This window comes from Apteryx mantelli, chromosome 16 (genome assembly GCF_036417845.1).
Source record: "Apteryx mantelli isolate bAptMan1 chromosome 16, bAptMan1.hap1, whole genome shotgun sequence".
NCBI classification, from domain to species: Eukaryota; Metazoa; Chordata; class Aves; order Apterygiformes; family Apterygidae; genus Apteryx; species Apteryx mantelli.
In genome coordinates, this window is record NC_089993.1 from 2,146,755 (window position 1) to 2,165,815 (window position 19,061).

Genomic DNA, 19,061 nt, shown 5'->3' on the forward strand with positions numbered 1-19,061 from the left:
CTTGTCTCCACTTATTTTTATATTGAAGTACAAATTTAAACCTTGATGTTAGAACAGCCTGGCGCCCCAAAAGGACAGTTATGCCACTAGGACAGTGTCTATTTCCACTGTGCCAATGTTCATTTTTAAACTAAACTCTGAAAGCCACCCTTATTCCAGAATCAAAGAATGGGTAGGGGAGATTTTACTAGTAAAACTCTGCATTTTGACAGACAGATGAACTACTGCAGCGTACTGTGGGCATCACCTGAGATGTGGTGTGTGTCTGCCTACACTACAGTGAGCAACGGGGTTCAAGCCTGAAGGTGAGAGAGCTGCACTCATGCAATTCATTTTGTGTCTGCAGTAGAATACAAGCATCATGTGGGTGCTGTGCAATATGATTACAAGTGATGGGGGAAAGCAAATTAAGACATTTCTAGCCATCAGCTGGAGTGTACCAGCCGCCAGCTGGGCCGTACTCATTGGGAAAGCACATGCTATCCTTGCACACGGCTAATATGCATTATTCACATTTCAAAGTGCGCATGCATGCAGCTCTGCTGAGGAATAGTAACTCCCTGAGCTGTGATAACTCTTTCTTCTTTCTGAGCCTAATAATCAACTTTGCTGTTTGCTGCTTAGTAGATGAGTGCGAGTAGAAAAGTTTTTCTGCATGGGCAGATCCTTGTAGCTGCTTGCTTTCCTCTGGGAGACAGGCTTCTTGCTCCACTTGTGTCTGTTGAAAAATCCAGGGATGCGCTGGGAGTGATCTCTGTATCGCTTTGCAGAGGGCCGCGCTCTTCAGATGGGTGCTGGGGAGCAGCCGGTATCTGTACATCTCATACTGCAGTCAGAGGAGGACACTCACTGCTGGGAGGTAAATACAGGCAAGTCAGTGGGGACACTTCATCCTTCATAAAAGGAGGTGCTGTACCCTTCCCCCTTTCCTCCTGCTGTGTTGCGTTGGTGGCTTCCTTTTCAGCTTTTCTTCTACAAATCCCACCGACTCTGCCACACAGGAGAGCTGGGACACACTACAGTCCGTGTTGCAGTGGGATCATTGCTGGCAAAGCCTCTGAGCCAAGACCTTCCGTCCCTGGTGTGTGGAGTCTCCCCTGCCGTTGCAGGACAAGTCCTGGCAAGTGCAATCACGGGGTGTTTACTCTTTGTTTTCATAGTGCTGGTTTTCAAGCTGATACTGCAGCTTCCTCACTCTGCTATTGAGAAAGCATCACCCTTGTCTTGCTTTTTTTCTTTTTTTGGTGGACAGACTCATCTTCTGGGGGTTGGGCAGCAGAGTGTGGATGACTACCAAAAAAACCCTACTGAGACAAAAAGGTCATAGCAGAAAAGGATCTCCAAAGCAGCTGAGATCAAAGCAGTCATTCTGGTATTAATCTAAACCGAGACCGAGGAAAAATTGCTTCTCTTTATCTTATCGAGAAAGGCAAGCTGCTCAAGGCCAATGTGCTGGCCCGCGGGTCACAGTTTTTCCCCAGATAGCTGCCGGAGGCCATGGCACTGCCCGGACAGGAGCTTTGGTGCACATGCGCAGGCCGTTCACACCCCGTGTGGGTCAGGGGGAAGGGGAGATCGTGGCATCTGAAACCCCCTCGTGGGGGGTTGGTAGCACCCAGGTGGGCGACCTGAGCTGCTGCGGCCTGCACGGAGCCAAACGGCATCATGGCCAAGGCACCTGGGGGCAGAGGCAGCAAAACAGGGCTGCAGCCTCACAGCGGCCTCGTGCCTGCGAGGGCGGCTGGGGCGCTGCAGCCTGTCTCCTGGCTGCTTTTTGACTCCTGACCACACATGGACCTAAGCAGGTCTCTTGGTGTATCTTCGGGTGAAGGCTGGCACTCCCATAGCATGTGCCTGTAAAACCCCGTGTACGTGGTCCCCATCTCTGCCACGGACACGGGGCTCTTTGCCTCCCTGCTGCTCTCCCCAGCCCCTCTTCCTCCATCACCCTCTGTAACGTTCGGTAACGTGGCCAAGTCAATTTTTTTCCCCCGTCAGTTTTCTCTGTTATCAGCACCAGTTTTCATCACAGTTTTCTCCTTTAAGTCCCTTTTTCCTGCCAAACTGGTGGATGGTGGCGTCAGGACACGGCAGCGGGCAGAGTGGCGCAACGGGCTGTGCTCCTTCACCGCCACCTGGAGTGGGGCCAGGCTCTGGGACGTGAGCCATGTAAAATCCTTTCATCATTCAGCCCTTTTATCCTTATCTAGAAGACGCCACTTGGTAGCTGAAGTAGCCCCCAAACAGCTTCATTCCCATGAGTACGGCTGGCTCACTCCAAAGCAAGTGAGTCAGCTCAGCTCATGCTGAAGTACGGTCGGCCCAAAAAACTGGGGGAGGCCACAGCTCAGCCAGCTCTTCCTTCCAGGCTTGGGACAGAGAGCTGCAGGGACACGCAGTCATCCTGCTCCCCGAAACAGGAGGATGCTGGTCCTTTCCAGTGAGGGGAAGGAGGGCAGGGCGGTGCAAAAGGGACGTGCGCTTTTCTGCCTGTCTCCTCCCAGTCCAGCCTCACGTACGTGCTGTGCCAGGGCTCAGACTGTGTAGGAGCGTCTGGGCTCCAGCCCTGCAGATAAAGACATTTCTAGCCCAAACGATTGCAGAGGAAAGTTCAGGCCATCAGCTAACACGCATGACAACAACCCAGGGACTTTGCAGAACCTGGGCTTCGAGGGGAGTAGCTGGTTCTGCTGTGGGGCTGGCAGGGAGGGTCAGCACTGGTGGGGGTCTGAGCTCTGCATGCTGGCACAGGGACAGGTCAAGCACTGCCTCACGCACACAAGAGCCCCTGCATGCAAAGGAATGACCCCAGCACAGACACACACCTGCAGCTCTCGGCCCGACAGACAGGCAGCCCCTAGACACAGACACACGTGAGTGAGCCCTTGCATGCACCCACACGCACACACACACTCACGGTCCCTTAGAAACATGTGCACTCATGGGTTCCCCTTCAGATACCCAGCTTCTTTTGTGAGCTCTTGAACCCCCACACATGCAATTCCTTATGCACTGACATGCAATTTCCTGCACCCACGTGCACAAACACCCACAAACACACATTTATGTGCATATGTGCAATGCACTACATACACAGATGTGCAATGCGCTGTAGACACACACAGATGCGCGCACTCATGTAATACCCTGGCACATGCACACCTGTTTTCATGCCCTATACACACACATGTGTGTGTGCATGTAAATGCACATGCAGTACGCTGTACATCCCTTCATCCACTCACATGTGGACACACAGGCATGTGCGATGCCCTGAGCAAATACACATACCTGTGCATGTACATGTGTGTACAATGCCCTGTAGACACACACATGTGCGCACATACACTTGTGCACATGCAATGCCCTGTGCACACACGTGTGTGCAATTCCCTGAACACACATGCATGCACATATACACATGAATGTGCAATGTGCTATGCAAATATACATATGTGTGCATATACATGTGTGCAATGCCTTTTACATGCAATGCACATGCAGGTGTGTACATGCAACATGCACACAATGCCCTTCACACAAAGTTGCATGTGCACACACACAGGCACAGGCAATGTCCTGTGTGAACACACTTGTTTGCACGCCCATGCCCATGCTCATGCCCTGTGCGCGCTCACACAGACACACGCACGTGAAAGCCCTGTGCGAACACACAAACGCGTTCGTGCACGTGCACGTGCAGTGCCCGGGAGCCGTTCACGCGCGCCCTGCCCCGCACGCTCACACGCGCGTGCCCGTGCGGCGCCCCGCGCGCGCGCCCCCGGGCGGCCGGCGGCCCCGCCCTACGCCGCCCGGCGACGCGCCTGCGTGCGGCGGGCGGACGAGGGGGCCGGCGCGGCGCGGCGCGCGGGATGGCGGCGGGAGCGCGCGGGCGGCGCCCGGCGGCGGGGGCGGCCGCGCGGCGCTGAGCGCGGCCCGGAGCCGCCCGGCCCGGTGAGTGGCGCCGGGGCCGGGGTGGCAGCGGCGGCGGCGGCAGCCCTCCCGGCCGCAGCTCCGCGGCTGCCGCCTGCCGCGGGGGGGGGGCGAGGCGAGAGGCCGCGCCCGGCGGGCGGACGGACAGACAGACGGGGCGGAGAGCCGCGCCGCGGGCCCCGGGGAGGGCGAGGCCGTCGCGAGGCGGAGGTGTCCGGGGCAGCGCGCCCGGGGCCGGGGCGGCTGGCGGGGCCCGGCGCGGCGGCGACGAGCTGCCGCGCGGCGCTGCGGGAGCGCCCGGGCCTGCGCGCGGCCCCGCGGGACCCGGTTCCCAGCGCTCGCTCCGCGGAGCCGACCCGGAAACCTGCGCCTGGAGAGGGCTTGGTGAAACGGTCAATATTTTTATAGCGATAGCTCGGGCTTTCGAGTGGCCGAAAGCGCTTTTGATGAGGGGAAGAGTAGAGAGTGCATGGTGGGGAGAGGCCTCTTGAGCCCGGGGGGGCCGGGGAAAACGGATCGACGTGTTTGACAAGGGCAGGGTCGATTAGGCCCCGGCTTGTTTCTGCTGGGACCGGGTGAGCCTTGGATTTGGGCCAGTTCTGGTTCTGGGGACTGCAGTTCTTCTGCAAAATGTCAAGTAGTAGCTGAGGTAATCCCTTTTTGTTTTTTCACCTGGGTTCCTTCTGCCCAGGTTGTGTTGGGTTACTTCTGCCAGATGTCTCTCAGGCATCCTGCCCGCCCTTTGCCCCACGCCCTGCCTCATGCTGCACTTCTGGCTGCTGGCAAGGCTGTTGCGCCAGGCTCCGCCGGCTTCACCACGCTGCTGCGGGCTGCTCAGGGGAATGTGTTCACGATGCTGCAGCGCACTGAGCGAAGTGAGTTTGTGATTATTCTCTAGCGTTTCAGCCGCTGCGATGGCTGTTGTGTGCACTGTTTCGGGGAGGGGGGCAGAGAAGGAAGGCCTTGGGCTGCATGTAAAGTGCTGAGCATTTCAAAGATGTAGCTGCTGAAATGTTATAGCGCTGGGTTGGAGGGAAGGGAGCGAGTCTGTTGTCATTACCGGCTCAGCTGGACTTCCCAGTGATGCCAAGGGTGTGGTAGAGCAAGGAAGTATGGTAGGGGTGGTAGGAACCAGTTGCTGGTGGAAGGCGTGTCTGCAAAGTGAATCAGTGTCGTTCAAGAGGTGACCTGGTAATGCTGCAGTGCCAGGGGAGGTCTGGCCCCGTGCTGTGCAAGAGACTTCTGCAGTGGAGAGCACCGTGCAGAGGAGAGAAAGGGGCTTTCACAGGAGGCAGAGGGTAAGGAGTGAAATATATTGCTCTGCAGAGCTTTCCTTGCCTTTTGCCATCTCTGTGGGATTGGGGAGGTGGATGGTAGAGAGCAGCTTTGCCTCCTACCGGTTAGTGGCCTGAAGGGGAGAAGCCTGTTTTCTTAGTGAGTATCTCCAGGCCAGAGCAGGTTTAAATCACTACTCGGAAGAACAGCTTGTGACTGCAGGATAAGGCAGCTTCCTGTTTAATTGAGATTGCCTGGGGAGAGCATCCTGGGACTGCCTGAAAGTATTTGGCACTGCGTTGTGAAGTAGGCTGTTTGACCTCGTTCAAAGGCATGATGCAGGATGTGAAAGGTGGGACTTGGTTCCGTCGTTTTGTTGTGTGATACTTCAGTGGTTGTCTCGAAGCTTTAGCTGGGGGTGCTGGTTCTTGGCGTGCACCTTGACGCTTGAGCCTTGTTCCTTCCTGATCTCCCTCTGTACACGCACACGCAGATAATGAACGTGAGAAAAAGTACCGTTGTGTTTAGAGGAACAGCAAATACACAGCACACCTCAGAACTGGGTCCATGTAGTCATCAGGTGGGCTTTCAAAATCAAATCCAGTGGCGCTTCTGTGCTTTCATAGGTTTGCTATGGACAAAGAGGGGTCAAGTCATTTCTTCTGGTGTTTGGATACCCAGGTGCCCTACATACTGCAAAGCATCTGCCCAGGTCTGTGTCAAAGAACAGCTCTGTAGTGATGGGCATGGGAAACAGTCTTTGCTAAAGTAATACTTAACAGCCTGAACAGGCTGGAATTGGTGTATATTCAAAGGACTGTGAACGTTGCTGAACTGGTTGTGATCTGTTGAGGTCTGATTTGGATTAGATTTGAAACCCCAGGATGTTATGGAAAACTCTAGTTGCATTTGCAGTGGAGATTAAGACTGAAAAATACATGTTTTTTGGCTGAGGCATCAGAAAGTGATAAGCTACCTTTCTTCCCCGCTTCTTTCCTTTGCGTATAGATAACAGGTAGATAAGCGTTAGCCTGATGAAAATACACTCAGTGTGGATAGTATTCTCCTTTCAGAATCAAAAGAGCTCTTGTAACACTGAGCTGGACATGGGGAAAAAAGCTCGGATTTCCTGAAGTCTGGCCCAGGGGGAGTGTTGCTCAAGGAGAAGGACATGTACTCAACTCTCTTACAGGCAGTACCGTGCCTCCACAGAGAATAAACTTCTCATGCCGCGTGGCTGTTGGGGCCTGCTCCTCCTGGTCCTGTTTCTGTTGCCTCGCGGGAGCTCTAGTGAGCAAGTCTGCGGTGGTCGTATTGACTCCTGTTTTGCTCATGCTGGCCTCAGTCCTGAAACTGAGGAAAGTCTGGCCTGGCATCCATAGCAGGGCTGGGTATTTGTCAAAAGACCCGGTCAGAATCTTTTACAGTGACTGGTGCAGGTGGGGCACTGGGGAGAAGCAGCCCTGTATAGTCCCCTACCAGGTAACTCCATGGCTCTTGGAGGTGCTGTCAGTGAGCAGGCGGTTGCCACCTGGCTGCTCTGGCTGGGGCTCCTCACCAAGCAGGAACCAGTGATACAAACAACTCCTTGACAGTGTAAAAAGCCACAGCTTAGGTTTTGAGACCTCAGACACATGAAACTACTGCTTCAGAGTCTGTCTTTGCATGCTTTTAGCCCACAGCGAATAGAGTCAAGTTCATTTAGCCCTCAAGGGAAGGGAGCTAACCTCCAAATTGTTTGCTGCAGGCTTGCAGCATGCCCAGACAGTTAACACAACTCTGCTCAATGCGTCCAAGCCCTGAGACACAGCCAGCTACAGTGGTTTTATAGCTGCTTTTCCTTATCTTGCTCCCTCTCTCTGCTGGGATGTTGGTACTGCTGAGTAATTGACTTAGCAGGTGAAAGAGCAAAGGAGGTTGAGTGATCTTGGCTCTGCTCTCCAGTGGGACACAGACAGCTTGTGCTCAGACATCACGAAAGTCAAGCTCGTGCAAAGGTTTTGCAAGGATTTGTGTTCCTATCCCCTGGCAGGCAAATGAGAGGCAGCAAGTGGTTTGCCCAAGGGCTTGCAAGAAAGCCCATGTCAAGCTCTGGACCTTGTTTGTTAGCCTAGCTTGTGAGGTCATTAAATCTGCAGAGAGATGGTTTGACTGTCTTGGTTTTGGTAATTCCGGTGTTACATGTAACTGCAAACTTTCTGGACAAATCAGTGACAGTATGTCTTTTAAAGAAAAAAAGAGAGAAAGAACAGCTCTGATACAGCATGTTTTGTTTTCCTTCTCTCTTGCTGCTGACCAAGCAAAGAGTCTGATGTATTGTTTTGGGCTTATTTCAGTCACCCATGAGCTTGCCAGGTTTCCTGGGCATGCCAGATCTGTCATTGCCTTGCTTCACTTCCTCAGGGTCTGGGAGAGAGGCCTTTCCCCAGCGCTGTGCCCAGCTCCAGTTCTGGGGGATGTGGGCTGCCGTCGCGTGGTGTACCAGGCCCAGAACTGACTGCCCAGTTCCGCAAATGGGATCTAGCCCAGATGCTGTGTGTATTTGCTTCATTGTTTTGAGGCCTGAAGTTCGTGTACAGGAAAAGCAGATCTGTGGCGGGCCTAGTTCAATCATGGTTGTGTAGAAGGTTGTGAAGCTGCTAACTCCTGGCAGCTGCCGGTGTGTTTTGTGTTTGAGTTAGGTCAGCAGGCTTTCAGATCCTGCCAAGCCTGCAGCCTCCTAGAAAGTTTTATTGTTCTCTTTGCCCAACCTCTTATACTGCAGTAGGATTTTTTTTCTGCTCTGTGTTTTTGATTTGGTCTGTTTCATGACACTTACATCTCCTGTAATGATAAGAAGGAAAAGAAGAAATGGCAGCAAGAGCTGCTGGTGACTCTGGACACCCCATGGCCAAGGGCTGGTGATTCTGGATGCCACCGGCATCATTTGCTTTTAAAAGGACCCAGCTGTTACAAGACAGGACTTCCTGAATGCAGAGGCATCCGACAGCGCTAGCTGTTTCTGTGAATGCTTCCCAGAAAGCTTCCCTCGGTCACGGGCAGTCTTGCTTTTAACTTTCAACATCCAGTGCCGTAAGGGACGGAGAAACATTTCCAGTTCTGGGGGGGAGCGTGCAGAGGCACTCTGAGCCCAGAGGCCCTGTGTGTTAGCAGGGCCCAGGAGAGCGCGGCCCTGACCTCCGGGACGAGGTGGCTGCCGTCCTGCGAACACCGTGTTCTCCGGCAACAGTGGTGTGCTGGGATCTCTAAAATGGAGTGGCATATGCCGCCCCACCTGCTGCAGCTGTATTCCAGGGATGCAAGTTGTCTTCAAGTTGGTGGGGAGAAAAGAAGTACTGATTAAAAAAGAAATGTCTGCCATTTCCAGGCCTTGTTTCTATGGAAACAGGACATCAGAAGAGCAGAAATGCAGTAAGTGCTCTAAAATAATTGCCAGCTCCCAGGAGCACATGGCCTTTTCTCAGCTTGTTCAGCCCTTTTCACTGAGATGGCAGCCGGGGATGTCTGGCTCTCGATGACAAGATGGTGTGTGAAGTGGGTCAGGAAGTGGGATGCTTTGGCCTTTATCTCCATCGATCCTCAGCCTGTCCTGATCTAAATTGTGCCAGCAGGAAAGCTCTAGCTCAGCCTGGCAGCTGGTGTGGCTGGTGGGTTATCCAGCACTGCTCTGAGCTGGGTTTGGCAGTGTGGGAGAGATCAACTCCTCCTTGTGTTGCTTCTGGTGCTGAAGTTTCACAGGGGCTAGTCAAGCGATGAGACGTTGCTGGCTTCTAGAGCTCAGTCATGAGTTGAACTGCTGTCTCCTCAGCTCACTCTCAGCTCCTCCAATCTCTTGAAGGTGAGGGTGTAGGAGGACTTTTTTTCTCTTGCTGACTTTGGCGGAGTTGACCAGGGTAAATCCGTACCCATATATTTAGGAGATTGTTCCTCCATCCGTGGTCCAGTGCAGAAAGCAGGGTATTTCCAGTGTAGGAACTTAGGGATCATGTGTTGTCACAGAGTTGTTCTCTCAGAAGCTAGTGCTGTTCTCTCTTCCTCTGTATCTTTGTCTATGCCACTTTGTGGGAAAATCAGTCTTATTTTACAGAGCTTAATACTGAGGTCAGGTAGAAGAGCGTTTCTGGAGGGTAACTTGACCTGCCACTGTACTGGAGCTGCAGTGCAAGTAGGGTTGCCAGTGAACTGCACGGTGTCCTCTTGCAAGGTAAGCAGCAGTATATCTGAAGATCACCTTGAACTGGCGATGTATAACCTTCCTCTCCTGAGGAAGATGATCCCTGCGCACTTGAGCGAGTAGCCACTGCTCAAGTCTGCCAGGAACCTGCCTTGACTCGGTCAAACGCAGGAAGGTTTATCGGAAGAATGGACAGGGGCCTGTACACTGAACTGTCTGTGCATACAGACACAGGACAGCCAAGCCCCAGAGCTTGGGGCTGATCCAGAGAGTGCTTTCCAGAAGTTTTCCCTTCTGGTTTTGCATGTTCTGGGTTGAAACAATTATTTCTGTGGATGGCCAGAGCCTGAAAAAACTTTTTTGCTCTCAAATCTGGTAGGAGTCCTGAGTTTACCAAGCTTCTTTCTTCTCTCATTCTCCAGTGAGCAAAAGGTTCAGCACTGATTTTCTTGGGACACTGAAGAGCTTGATAAATTTGGCAGTAATGAAGTTCTCTGATTTTGTGTAGTGTTCGTGTTACCCAAGAGCTGCTTGACATTTTCTCAGAAACCTAACAGCCTTGATCACAGCAGTAATAGCAGCCCTGGTGGTCAGAACGTGTCCAGCTCACTTTTTGAGAGAGCGACAGGGTGAGCAAGCCAGGAAAGACATGGAAGCAGGAGATAAGATTTTTGTAGGGGAGCAGCCTTTGTTTCTACAGCCTGCTTTGTTGCCTTTTCCTTCATTGAAACAAACAAGCAAAAATTTTAACATCTTTCCCAGCCTGAATCTGAAGGCAAAAGTTTTCTACTTGCATTCCCCAGGGCAGTTCAAAATCTTAACTTTGGTTACTTGGCAAGATGTGGCTACCTCAATTTTTGACTTATGGTCTAATTTCCTTTGATAAATTATCATTGCTTCTGCAGCCATCTAAAGCCCTTCTGTGCTTGGGCTGGTTTTGGCTACTGTGCCACAATTTGCCATTTTCAGCTTCTTATCTCGGAGCACTCTGATGGTTCTTCTGTGCTTACTTTTGACTTCTCTCTAATGCAAACAAAACATCGCCACAAACTGGAGATGAAGGGAATTGAGGTTACTCACTGCTGAGCTGTGAATGCCAATTTGAGATGTCTGATTGATTGGCTTTGATCTGGCTTGAAGTCTAAAACTGATTTGCAGACTGTCCTGACTGGTGCTTTCTTCGCTGTTAAGTACTTGCTGAGACTGTGGTTTTCCTCCCATGCGTTTAGCTCTTGATTCCTTTCAAGTGAGTGCAGGAAGGGAGTTTCTGCTCTTAGGTGGTCCTTTTGAACGTCTGTCAGATCCTGTCATGTACTTTGCTGTGTGCAATATGTAGCTACATGGGTTTTGGAGGCTAGAGAGAGGCCCTCTCAGTTTAGAAAAAGCCTGCAAATTTTCACACTTTTCTTTGGCAAACAGATGGCATTTTTGCCAGGGCAAATGTGGATTAGAGGCCAGCTGGAGACATGGCGCTTAAGAGGGCGTGTGATGAGTTTGAATGTGTTTAAACTGAAATCTAGCAGCAGCTGTGTTTGCAAAGCCCCATTTGCTGTTTCTCCCTGCTTGCTGCCTGAGGAGGATGGTATCTGATTGGCTTCTCTGGGCTGCCAGGGTGGGTCTGTTCTTCTGAGTTTGTGTGTGGAGCAGGACACTCATGCACAGATATTACTGTTGCATGAACCTGATATCTGCATATTGAATAGCAAAACCCATGTGCTTCTTGCTCTGAGAATGCACAAGTTTCGATTTGGGGAATGGGAATATGAGTGCCAAACTGAGAGGATGCTTCACCATGTGGGGCTGATACTTCCATAGGTCAGCTTTACTCCACGTGTGGTGGGCTACCTCCACGTTGGGCTCAAAGAGCTAGTTGTGTGGAGCAGGCTGCATAGAGCAGGGTAGGTGAACGGGTGCTTGTTGCTTTATCGGCAGTTCTGCATTGGACTTCCTTTGCTCTTGCTGTAGCGCAGTAACTCAGCTGTCAATACTGTGCTTGTGAGGCACTTTTACCATTCACTGATCTTGGAGTAAAGATCAAGCGGGGTGATTAGTTAAGCTCAAGTTTCTCCTCTTGTTGGCTTGGCTGTTTCATTTTGATACCTTGAATTTTCTGTTGAGGTTTGAGGTGATACATTGTATTATGACAGCTTTGTCTTCGGAAACCCAGCTCTCTGAGGGTGTTTTTGGCCTTGTGAGGTAGGAAGCAATTGCTGTGCTTGCACAGGGCTGCAGCACCTGATTGGTCCTACTGGAATCAGTAGGAGGAAGTTGTCTTTGCGCACAGGCAGCCTGCAGTCTCAACTGGGATGAGGCAGGCATCTCTGCACTGGCTGGAGCTCTAGAAAAAGCTCTGCATAACTTACAAGACTAACCTGTGCTTCGCCAAGGTACAAGCCAAATATGTCATCTCACTCTGGGAGATGATCATCTGCTTAAGCCAAACAGTCCAGCGCTTCCTATTTTCCCTGCCTGGCTGTGCCACAGAGAGAAGGGACTGGATGACTACAGTGGCTACATGAACAAATGCAGTCCTGGATGCCCGGTGCTCCTTGCTGCCGTGCATGCTCATGCTGACTGCTGAGAATCTACTCTTTCCCTGATCCCATCACAGCTCTCAAGGAAAGGTATCTCAGCGCACATCTTGCCCACATTCAGTTTCTGTTTAACTCTGCTTCTTCCAGCCCTTCCCAGTGAGGAGCCTGCATGTGCAGAAAGGCTTGTTCTGAGTTGGTTTAGTGCCTGCTGACCTCTAGCACCGAGGACAAGCCAGTTAATGGGCCAGCAAAGCCTTGGTGGCTGTCCCTGCTTGTGGCCATCTTGGGCTATGTTTGCCCAAGGAGCTCTGGAAATTTTTCTTGGGTAATGTGAAGTTCTTTGCACATGTTCTGATATGGGAACACTTGTTATTCTGTGAATGTGGAGAGAGGTGAAGAAGGCCTGCATTTGCCATGGAGCTCCTGGAAGCACCCAGTGTGTCAGAAAAACTGAAAGCCCCCCGCCTTGTCCAGAGGAGCAACACCAGCTTGACACAGAACATGCCTGGAGACTGCGCCATGTCCCTTCCCATCCTCCAGGTCTCTGGTTGCTCCTGCTGTTAACTAATAGGCTTCAGGGCTGCTAGGATTGGAGGGGAAAGCATCTTCTTACTGCTCCTGGATCCCACCATCTGTGAGATCCCACTGCAGCATTTCCCAATGTGACATGAGAGGAATGGCTGAGGAACCATGGTGCTGCACAGGATATAAAGGCAGAGAAGGCTTGGTGCTTTCTGGCTGGTAGTATGTGAGACTTCATAATCATCAGCAGTCACTGTGCTCCACCCCACCACTAGTCCATGTTTTTGTGACACTCCCAGTGCAGCTAATCACTGTAACATGTGATCAGAGCTGGCTTTTTAGTATCTCTGCAAGTAATGGTTTAGTGTAGTACCTGCTGAAAACAAAATCCACCCTGCATTGCCTCCTTCACTTGCACAAGCCCAAGGTGTCTCTGAACATGGGCGGGTGTATGAGAGCAGGCAGGTGCCTGCTATATCCACCAGGACTGGAGAACGCACTCTTGAGTGTCTCCAGTAGTGTTGCTGGTATGTAATGTTTCCTCCTCTGTGTCTGTAGTAACCTTGAGTGCTGTCAGCTCACAGATCAAACTGTGAGGCTGGGGTTTTAAGCATAGGTCTGCTCAGTTGGAAAGAGTAACTCTGAGTTAAAAACTGGGAGCTGTCTGCTCATGGAATGAGGCTGCTGGTGCCAGGATAAAGCAGGGCTGACTGATACTGCCAGGGCCAGGATAGCCATCTCTGCAGAAAGATGGTTTTTTCCTGTGCTCAGTCTCTGATGAAGCAGGCAGAGGTGTTGCTCAGCTCAATAGCTTGTTTCCCACAGTTTAGCAGTTTGCATTTCTTGGTCCCAACTGCAGAATGTGATGTATTGGAGAAGTGAATCCAGCTACCTGACACAAGACCTTTAGGTTTAGGTAGATATTACCAAAGATAATTGCTTGGTATACTGCATAGGAGCAGGACAAATTTCTGAGCCTTCAATGGGGCTGTGTTACATCCTTTTATCTCAGGTGTCCTGGGGTCAAATTATGCTGATGAAAGTGGTCCTAAGTCAGACAGCTGTGGCTGTTGGATCTGCTTGTGCTAGGGCTGGCCACTTGTTTGTATTGCATTCCTAGATAACTTAGCAGGCGTATGTAATTGCAGCTCGTTTCTTGGTGTGACAGGAATGCTTCATCAGAAAACTTCTCTGCAAATAGGGACCAAAACAATTTGGATAGTTTTCAACTGGAGAGATAGTTCAACTGGAAATGGGAAGAGGGCTGAGAGATTCTTTCAAAAAGAGCAGAATGACTAAGGTGTATTACCCCACAGCACTGATCTTTCTCCTGCATGCTCCTCTTTAATTCTGATTCCCTGTGCTTTTCTCATTCTTGCCTCTCATCTTTCAAATAAGAGGATCTTTTGTGAAGCCATTGCTAATGTTGCAAACCAACAGTTCTGAAGCCTTGACATTCCAGGAGTCAGAGGAACAATTTAGAATCTTAATCAGTTCCAAAATAACGGACTACAAGTAGTTTCATGGCCTTCCTGGGACCATTTTTGTGGTTCTATAATCCTGCGTTCCCACTATTTAACAAAAGTTTTCCACTCCTCTGTTGCTGGGTAAAAGACTGCTACAAAGCAGACGGGATGAAGCTGCCAGATGTGAGTTGGAGGCTACACAATAGCTTTCTTTTCATAGCAATCTTTAGGAGCTACTTGAAACGTTAGGGCAAAAGACCCTGGGATAGAAGTGTGCTTGAGGTGGATATTGTCTTTTTCACTTCCACTCATGCGGTGGTAATTGTCTCACATGGCTGCTAATATGCTCTAACGAGCACGAATATGCTTGTAGTATTGCTACGTGTTTTATGCCCACTCTCTAATATCGTGGCTTGCATATGAGGCTCACTGTATTGGGTGTGTGTCAGCGCTTTAGTAATTGTGGTGTCTTGGTGTTTATAGGTTGGAATTCCGAACGGCAGCCTCTTTTTCTGTGTATCCAGATGCTTACTGGTGTCATACAGGTCATCTGGATGACTGGGATCTGATGACACTGGAAACCAAGACGCCACTGGTTCTTAATGGCTAATAATGACCCTCGGAGAGGGAGCACGAGAGTTGTTTTTCCATTGTTTCAAGGATGAGCCGTCTGTTGCAACATCAGGCAGGAAACAGGGTTAGCCATTCAGATTTGTTACAGACACGTAAGGTCTGTGATGCCATCTTTCCCCTTCGGGGTGGGAGGTCTTCTGGTAGTATAAGTGTCAGAAGCTCTCAAGTCTTTGAAGAACATGTATTCTTGTAGCAAAATGAAGCTTGCATTCCCAGCTGACAAAAGTATTTTTCTTCTGGGGTGTGTGTGTGGTGGAGGGGGGGGGTTAGTGAGTGAGTGTCTCAGTCTCAGGCTGTTGAGATGGTCCTTCCTATGATCTGTCAATGGTGCATGCTAAGCTGGTTGCAAAGGTGCTCTTGGGAAGAGAGTTGTGGAGCAGTACTGCCCATCGCAGAAGACAGACTTCCTTGTTGGGAGCTTTGAGAGCAGTGAGGAGTGCACAGGGCTTTCAAGCTCGAGCTCCTCCCTCATTGCAAGGGTTCCTGAGAATCAAATTGGAAGCTGAAGTGCAGGCAGGTGTGGAGAAAGCTTTCTGGCTGATACTGCCCTGGGAGGGCTCCTGTCCTTTTTAGAAACGGTGAACTTGGATGTGGGGACTAAGGAACAAGCAAAACCCAGGAGCAGGGTTTTCCAGGGAGTTTCTGGGATTCAGTGGTGGAGAGCTGCTTGAGTTTGTTAGTATATATTGTTCACTGCTCTTGGTTTTGCTTTCTAGAGTCCTGCAAAGTGGTGGCGGTCCCCTTCTGATGGAAGGATGGTTGTGCTCAGGCAGTTTGGGCTGCTTCTCTGGAAGAATTATATCCTGCAGGTAAGTTGGCACTGTGCTTGCAGCAGGGGAGCTGCCTATGTCATCCCTTAAAGGTGATCCCTTCAGAACTTTCCCAGTATCTAGATTCCCTGGTGAACCTTCTCTATAGGCCCAGGATGACTCTATTTGTGTGTATGGTCTCTTTTGTGCTTTTGTGTCAGGGAGAGATGGGCAGGGGTCTGTGCTCAATTACCTTGCGTCCCTGTCCCCTCAATTGCAATTGCACAATTTATCGGTTCCCCTCACTTTCAAAATAGGGCTGTGAGTTCAGTTTTCCCTTCTCAAGGGGCAGGATAGTCCGTGTTCCCTCCTGTGCAACTGTGGGTTTTCCTGAGCTATCTTATTACATAGATCCTTCTACACCCTTCTCTGGAGGTGGTGATTGCTGCGCTGTGCTTGTAAACTTACCAGGGCCCAAATGGTTTTTCTCCATTACTTTTTTCAGTCTTCAGAAGCAACTTTTATGGGTCTGTGGGCTGCCTTAAACCACCTTTGTCCTGGCATCTGCTCTTAGTCCTGCTCTGTGCTTGGGAACTAGCCAGTTATGAAGTATTTAGGGACCTTAGGGCTAACTTGCAAGCCATTGGCTTCAAAATGAGCATTGGCTTTGCATCACAGCGCTGGCTTCCTTGGCCTGTTGACCTGCAGCATCTTGCCTGCTGCTGAAATATGCTGCAGCTCCTTTAAGTAGCTTGCAAATGTTCCTTGGCAGATCCTGCAGGTTCACAGTGGGACCTGGAGCCAGCCCCTTAGAGAGGGCAGTGGAAAAGGGGAAGATCTCAGTGTAGTCTGGCTTTACAGTTTCAATTACCGTACTGCGGATCAGCGCAATGCTGCTTAAAAATAAACAAAGGAGAGAGAGGAGGGCTTGCTAGGTTGCCTGCGGTTCATGCTTCCAGCATAGTATGGAGCGTGGAACAGACTGCAGAACTCAACTTTGATCTAAGGGGACCAGGAACTAATCCAGTTTGGAGCCCTTTGTCAGGAGCATGCTCCAAGGCCTAGGGTGTAGCATGATCAGAGGTCCTGCGAATTTCCCCATGTGCACCACAGTCACCATGCAGAACAACCTTCTTTCCTTTCTGCAGTGGAATAAAACCTTCCTCTGGGTGTACCTTGGGGCAGGGTACATCTCTTCACCTTTGCATATTTTCTGAGGGCACAAGCTGACTCAGAGCTACCGTGCCAGAACATACCCTGCAGTGTTTGCTCCTCTCTTCTAAGTAACCATCAGAGAGTAAGCTCCTGATAAAGAAGTAAAGCTCGCAAGTTATTAGCGGGCTAATTTAAAAATGGATGCTCAGTGCGGGGGCTGGGGCATGTGACTTGCTTAAAGCTGACAGAAATGGCCAGTTGGTAGTGATGATTATAGATGAGTGTCCCTGTTGCCTCTGAAATAAGGGAGCTTAAATGACTTCTGCAGGAGCAAAAGCCTGTGCTTGTAACTGTGTGTTAGTTTCTGAGTTCATGGAACCAGGCAACTGTTCTGGAGAAAGTCCAAGGGACTATTAAAGGGTTAATATGATAGTAAATCAGCAGGAGGCAGCTGGTCTGCAAGAGCTGCATTATAAAACCATCAGACATCTGTAACATTCAATTTTATGAACGTGGCCTTTTAAAACACTTCTCCCTGCCAGCTCAGAGTCGGTGCTTCCTGGCTGCAGTGCTGGAGCTGTCAATGAGTTTGCACCTAGGGCTACCTTCTTGACCTTGACACAGTGTCAAATGGTCATTGATTCCCAAGGTCCAGAGGGACCCTTGTGCAGCAGGAAATACTAAGCAAGGAGCTGTGTCCAACAGGTACAGCTGTGATTGATCTCTGGATGTGGTCAGGTGGGAGGCCACAGGCAGCTCTTTGTCCCTCCAAGGGGAAATCCAAAGATGGGCTGCCGACTTTAATAATAGATAGTGAATGCCAGGGTAATGGGAGGGAGCAGCTGTGTGGCAAGATGCCCACGCACCCACCTCCTGAGCAAACCTGGGAGAGCAAATTTGAGCCAGTTGCTGCAGTGCAAACTGTCTCCCCCTTCCCAGAAGATCTTGAGAAATCAAGACGGCTCATGTTCTGGGCTCAGTTCCCACTCCTCCAGAAGCTGTGTGTGATCTTAGGATGCCTGACTTGCTTCTTTTTCCTCCACTTGAAAAATAAAAATGTGTTTTAATCTGCAAGGGGCCCATGAGGTGTAACTCAATGATCGGTGCAGCAGAGACCTGCAGTTAGAGTATGCAGCTTCAGAAGGAGCCATCGTGGCAGCCGCGGCGCTGTCTGGAGCGCTCGTAGGTCCAGAGCTGTGGTCCATGCTAGGATGGAAGCAGCCAGGGGAAACAGTCAAAGGCACACGAATGGCGGCTCGTGCCCTGGCAGAGCAGCAGGCTCTGCCTGTAGTGTTGACCCTGTGCAGACGTCCAGCCGTGTTTGTTATAACAGCAGAGCCAGTGGCTGTGCTCAGCTGCATTCTGGACTGTTGCATTACAGCTTCCAGCAGACAAGTTGAATAAGAGTATGCCAAGCAGGAGGCAGTTTAGCAACACCGACTGTGGAGAGGTGTCAGGGAGGAGCTGGGCCATCCACGTAAAAAACAATTACTGAGATGGCAAGTTAATGAATAAATGTCTTAGTGCACCTCTTGCCTCATGTGCCTTTGTTGCTTCTCTTTCTAGCCCAGTGGAGGGCTGTGCGACACCATGATCTTGTAAAGCCTTTTTTAGCAAGAGCCCTCAGAAAAGGTTAGTGTTGCTGCTTCTGCTCTGGGCATATGCTCAAAATGAGCAGTGCCATGAATCCCACCAGGGAGCTGAGCTGCCTGTTTTGGCAGTGGGTGTATTCATAGCCTATCTCAACTGCCAGATAAAACTCATTAGCTTAAACTGCAGTAAACGAGGTTTAGTTTAATGTGTTTGATCTTGTATGTGGACTGGGCTAAGGTCATGCACAGCCAATAAAGGCAGCTCAGCTTACAAGAGGAAATGAGGCAGCTGGATGTAGCTTCACACCCTTGTTCGTGCTCTCCTGAAGCATGGTTTCCCTTTGCAGAAAGGGAGCTGAGCAGGTACAAGATGCCTTCTTCCCTGGCTCTGTGTTAGCTCCCTGCATGGGAGTCCTCTAGCAGCCAAGCAAAGCCGTGCAGGCAAGCCCTGCCTCAGTTTCCCCTGGGGTTCCCCAGTCCAGCTGTATTGTTTCCCATTTTTATGGGAACAGACCAGTGCTCACCAAGCCCCTCTCCTGGAAAGGAGCATGACTCTGTATAACTTTATGAGCATAAATCCAGTGGTTAACAGCGTGTCCCAGCACCTGTGGTAAAACAAGTCAGGGCAACCGCACTGCAGGACCACAGGGCTGCATTTCTTGAGAACTACTGTTCCTTCTGCATTCCTGGCCCTCCCCACCTGGTGGTGTTAGTCCCTTAATCCAGCAGCTTTTGTCCTGCTTCATGGCTGAATGCACAGAATCCTTGCTCTTCTGGCCCCTTCTTCCATAAGTACTTCCTTTGCAGAGGGTGCCTTGCCAGGTAAATTCGCTTGTTTTAGGGTCAGCCAGCCCTGAAGTGAGCTTCTAGTTTTTTTACATGGGACATTTGCTGCAGCTGCGTCAGTGTTTCCAGCTCTGTCAGAAATCTCTGCAGCTGCTCTCTGCTGCCTGCCCTGTTGCATGCTGCATCTAAGTAGCAGCTGCTTGCTGATGAGAGAGGACAGTTAATTAGTCACTGGAGACCTA

At 50.7% G+C, this 19,061-nt stretch overlaps 1 protein-coding gene across 2 annotated transcripts in view; it reads left to right on the forward strand.

Moving 5' to 3' along the window:
* Window positions 1–3,929: 3,929 nt before the first annotated feature.
* The window catches only part of ABCA3 (ATP binding cassette subfamily A member 3), a 48,885-nt gene continuing 33,753 nt past the window's right edge, over window positions 3,930–19,061 (forward strand). For both annotated transcript variants that reach the window (XM_067306054.1, XM_067306055.1), the window contains exons 1-2: window positions 3,930–3,954; window positions 15,254–15,346. In XM_067306054.1, the coding sequence (XP_067162155.1) occupies window positions 15,293–15,346 (54 nt within the window). In that variant the 5' untranslated portion in view covers window positions 3,930–3,954; window positions 15,254–15,292. The remainder of the gene's footprint in view (window positions 3,955–15,253; window positions 15,347–19,061) is intronic.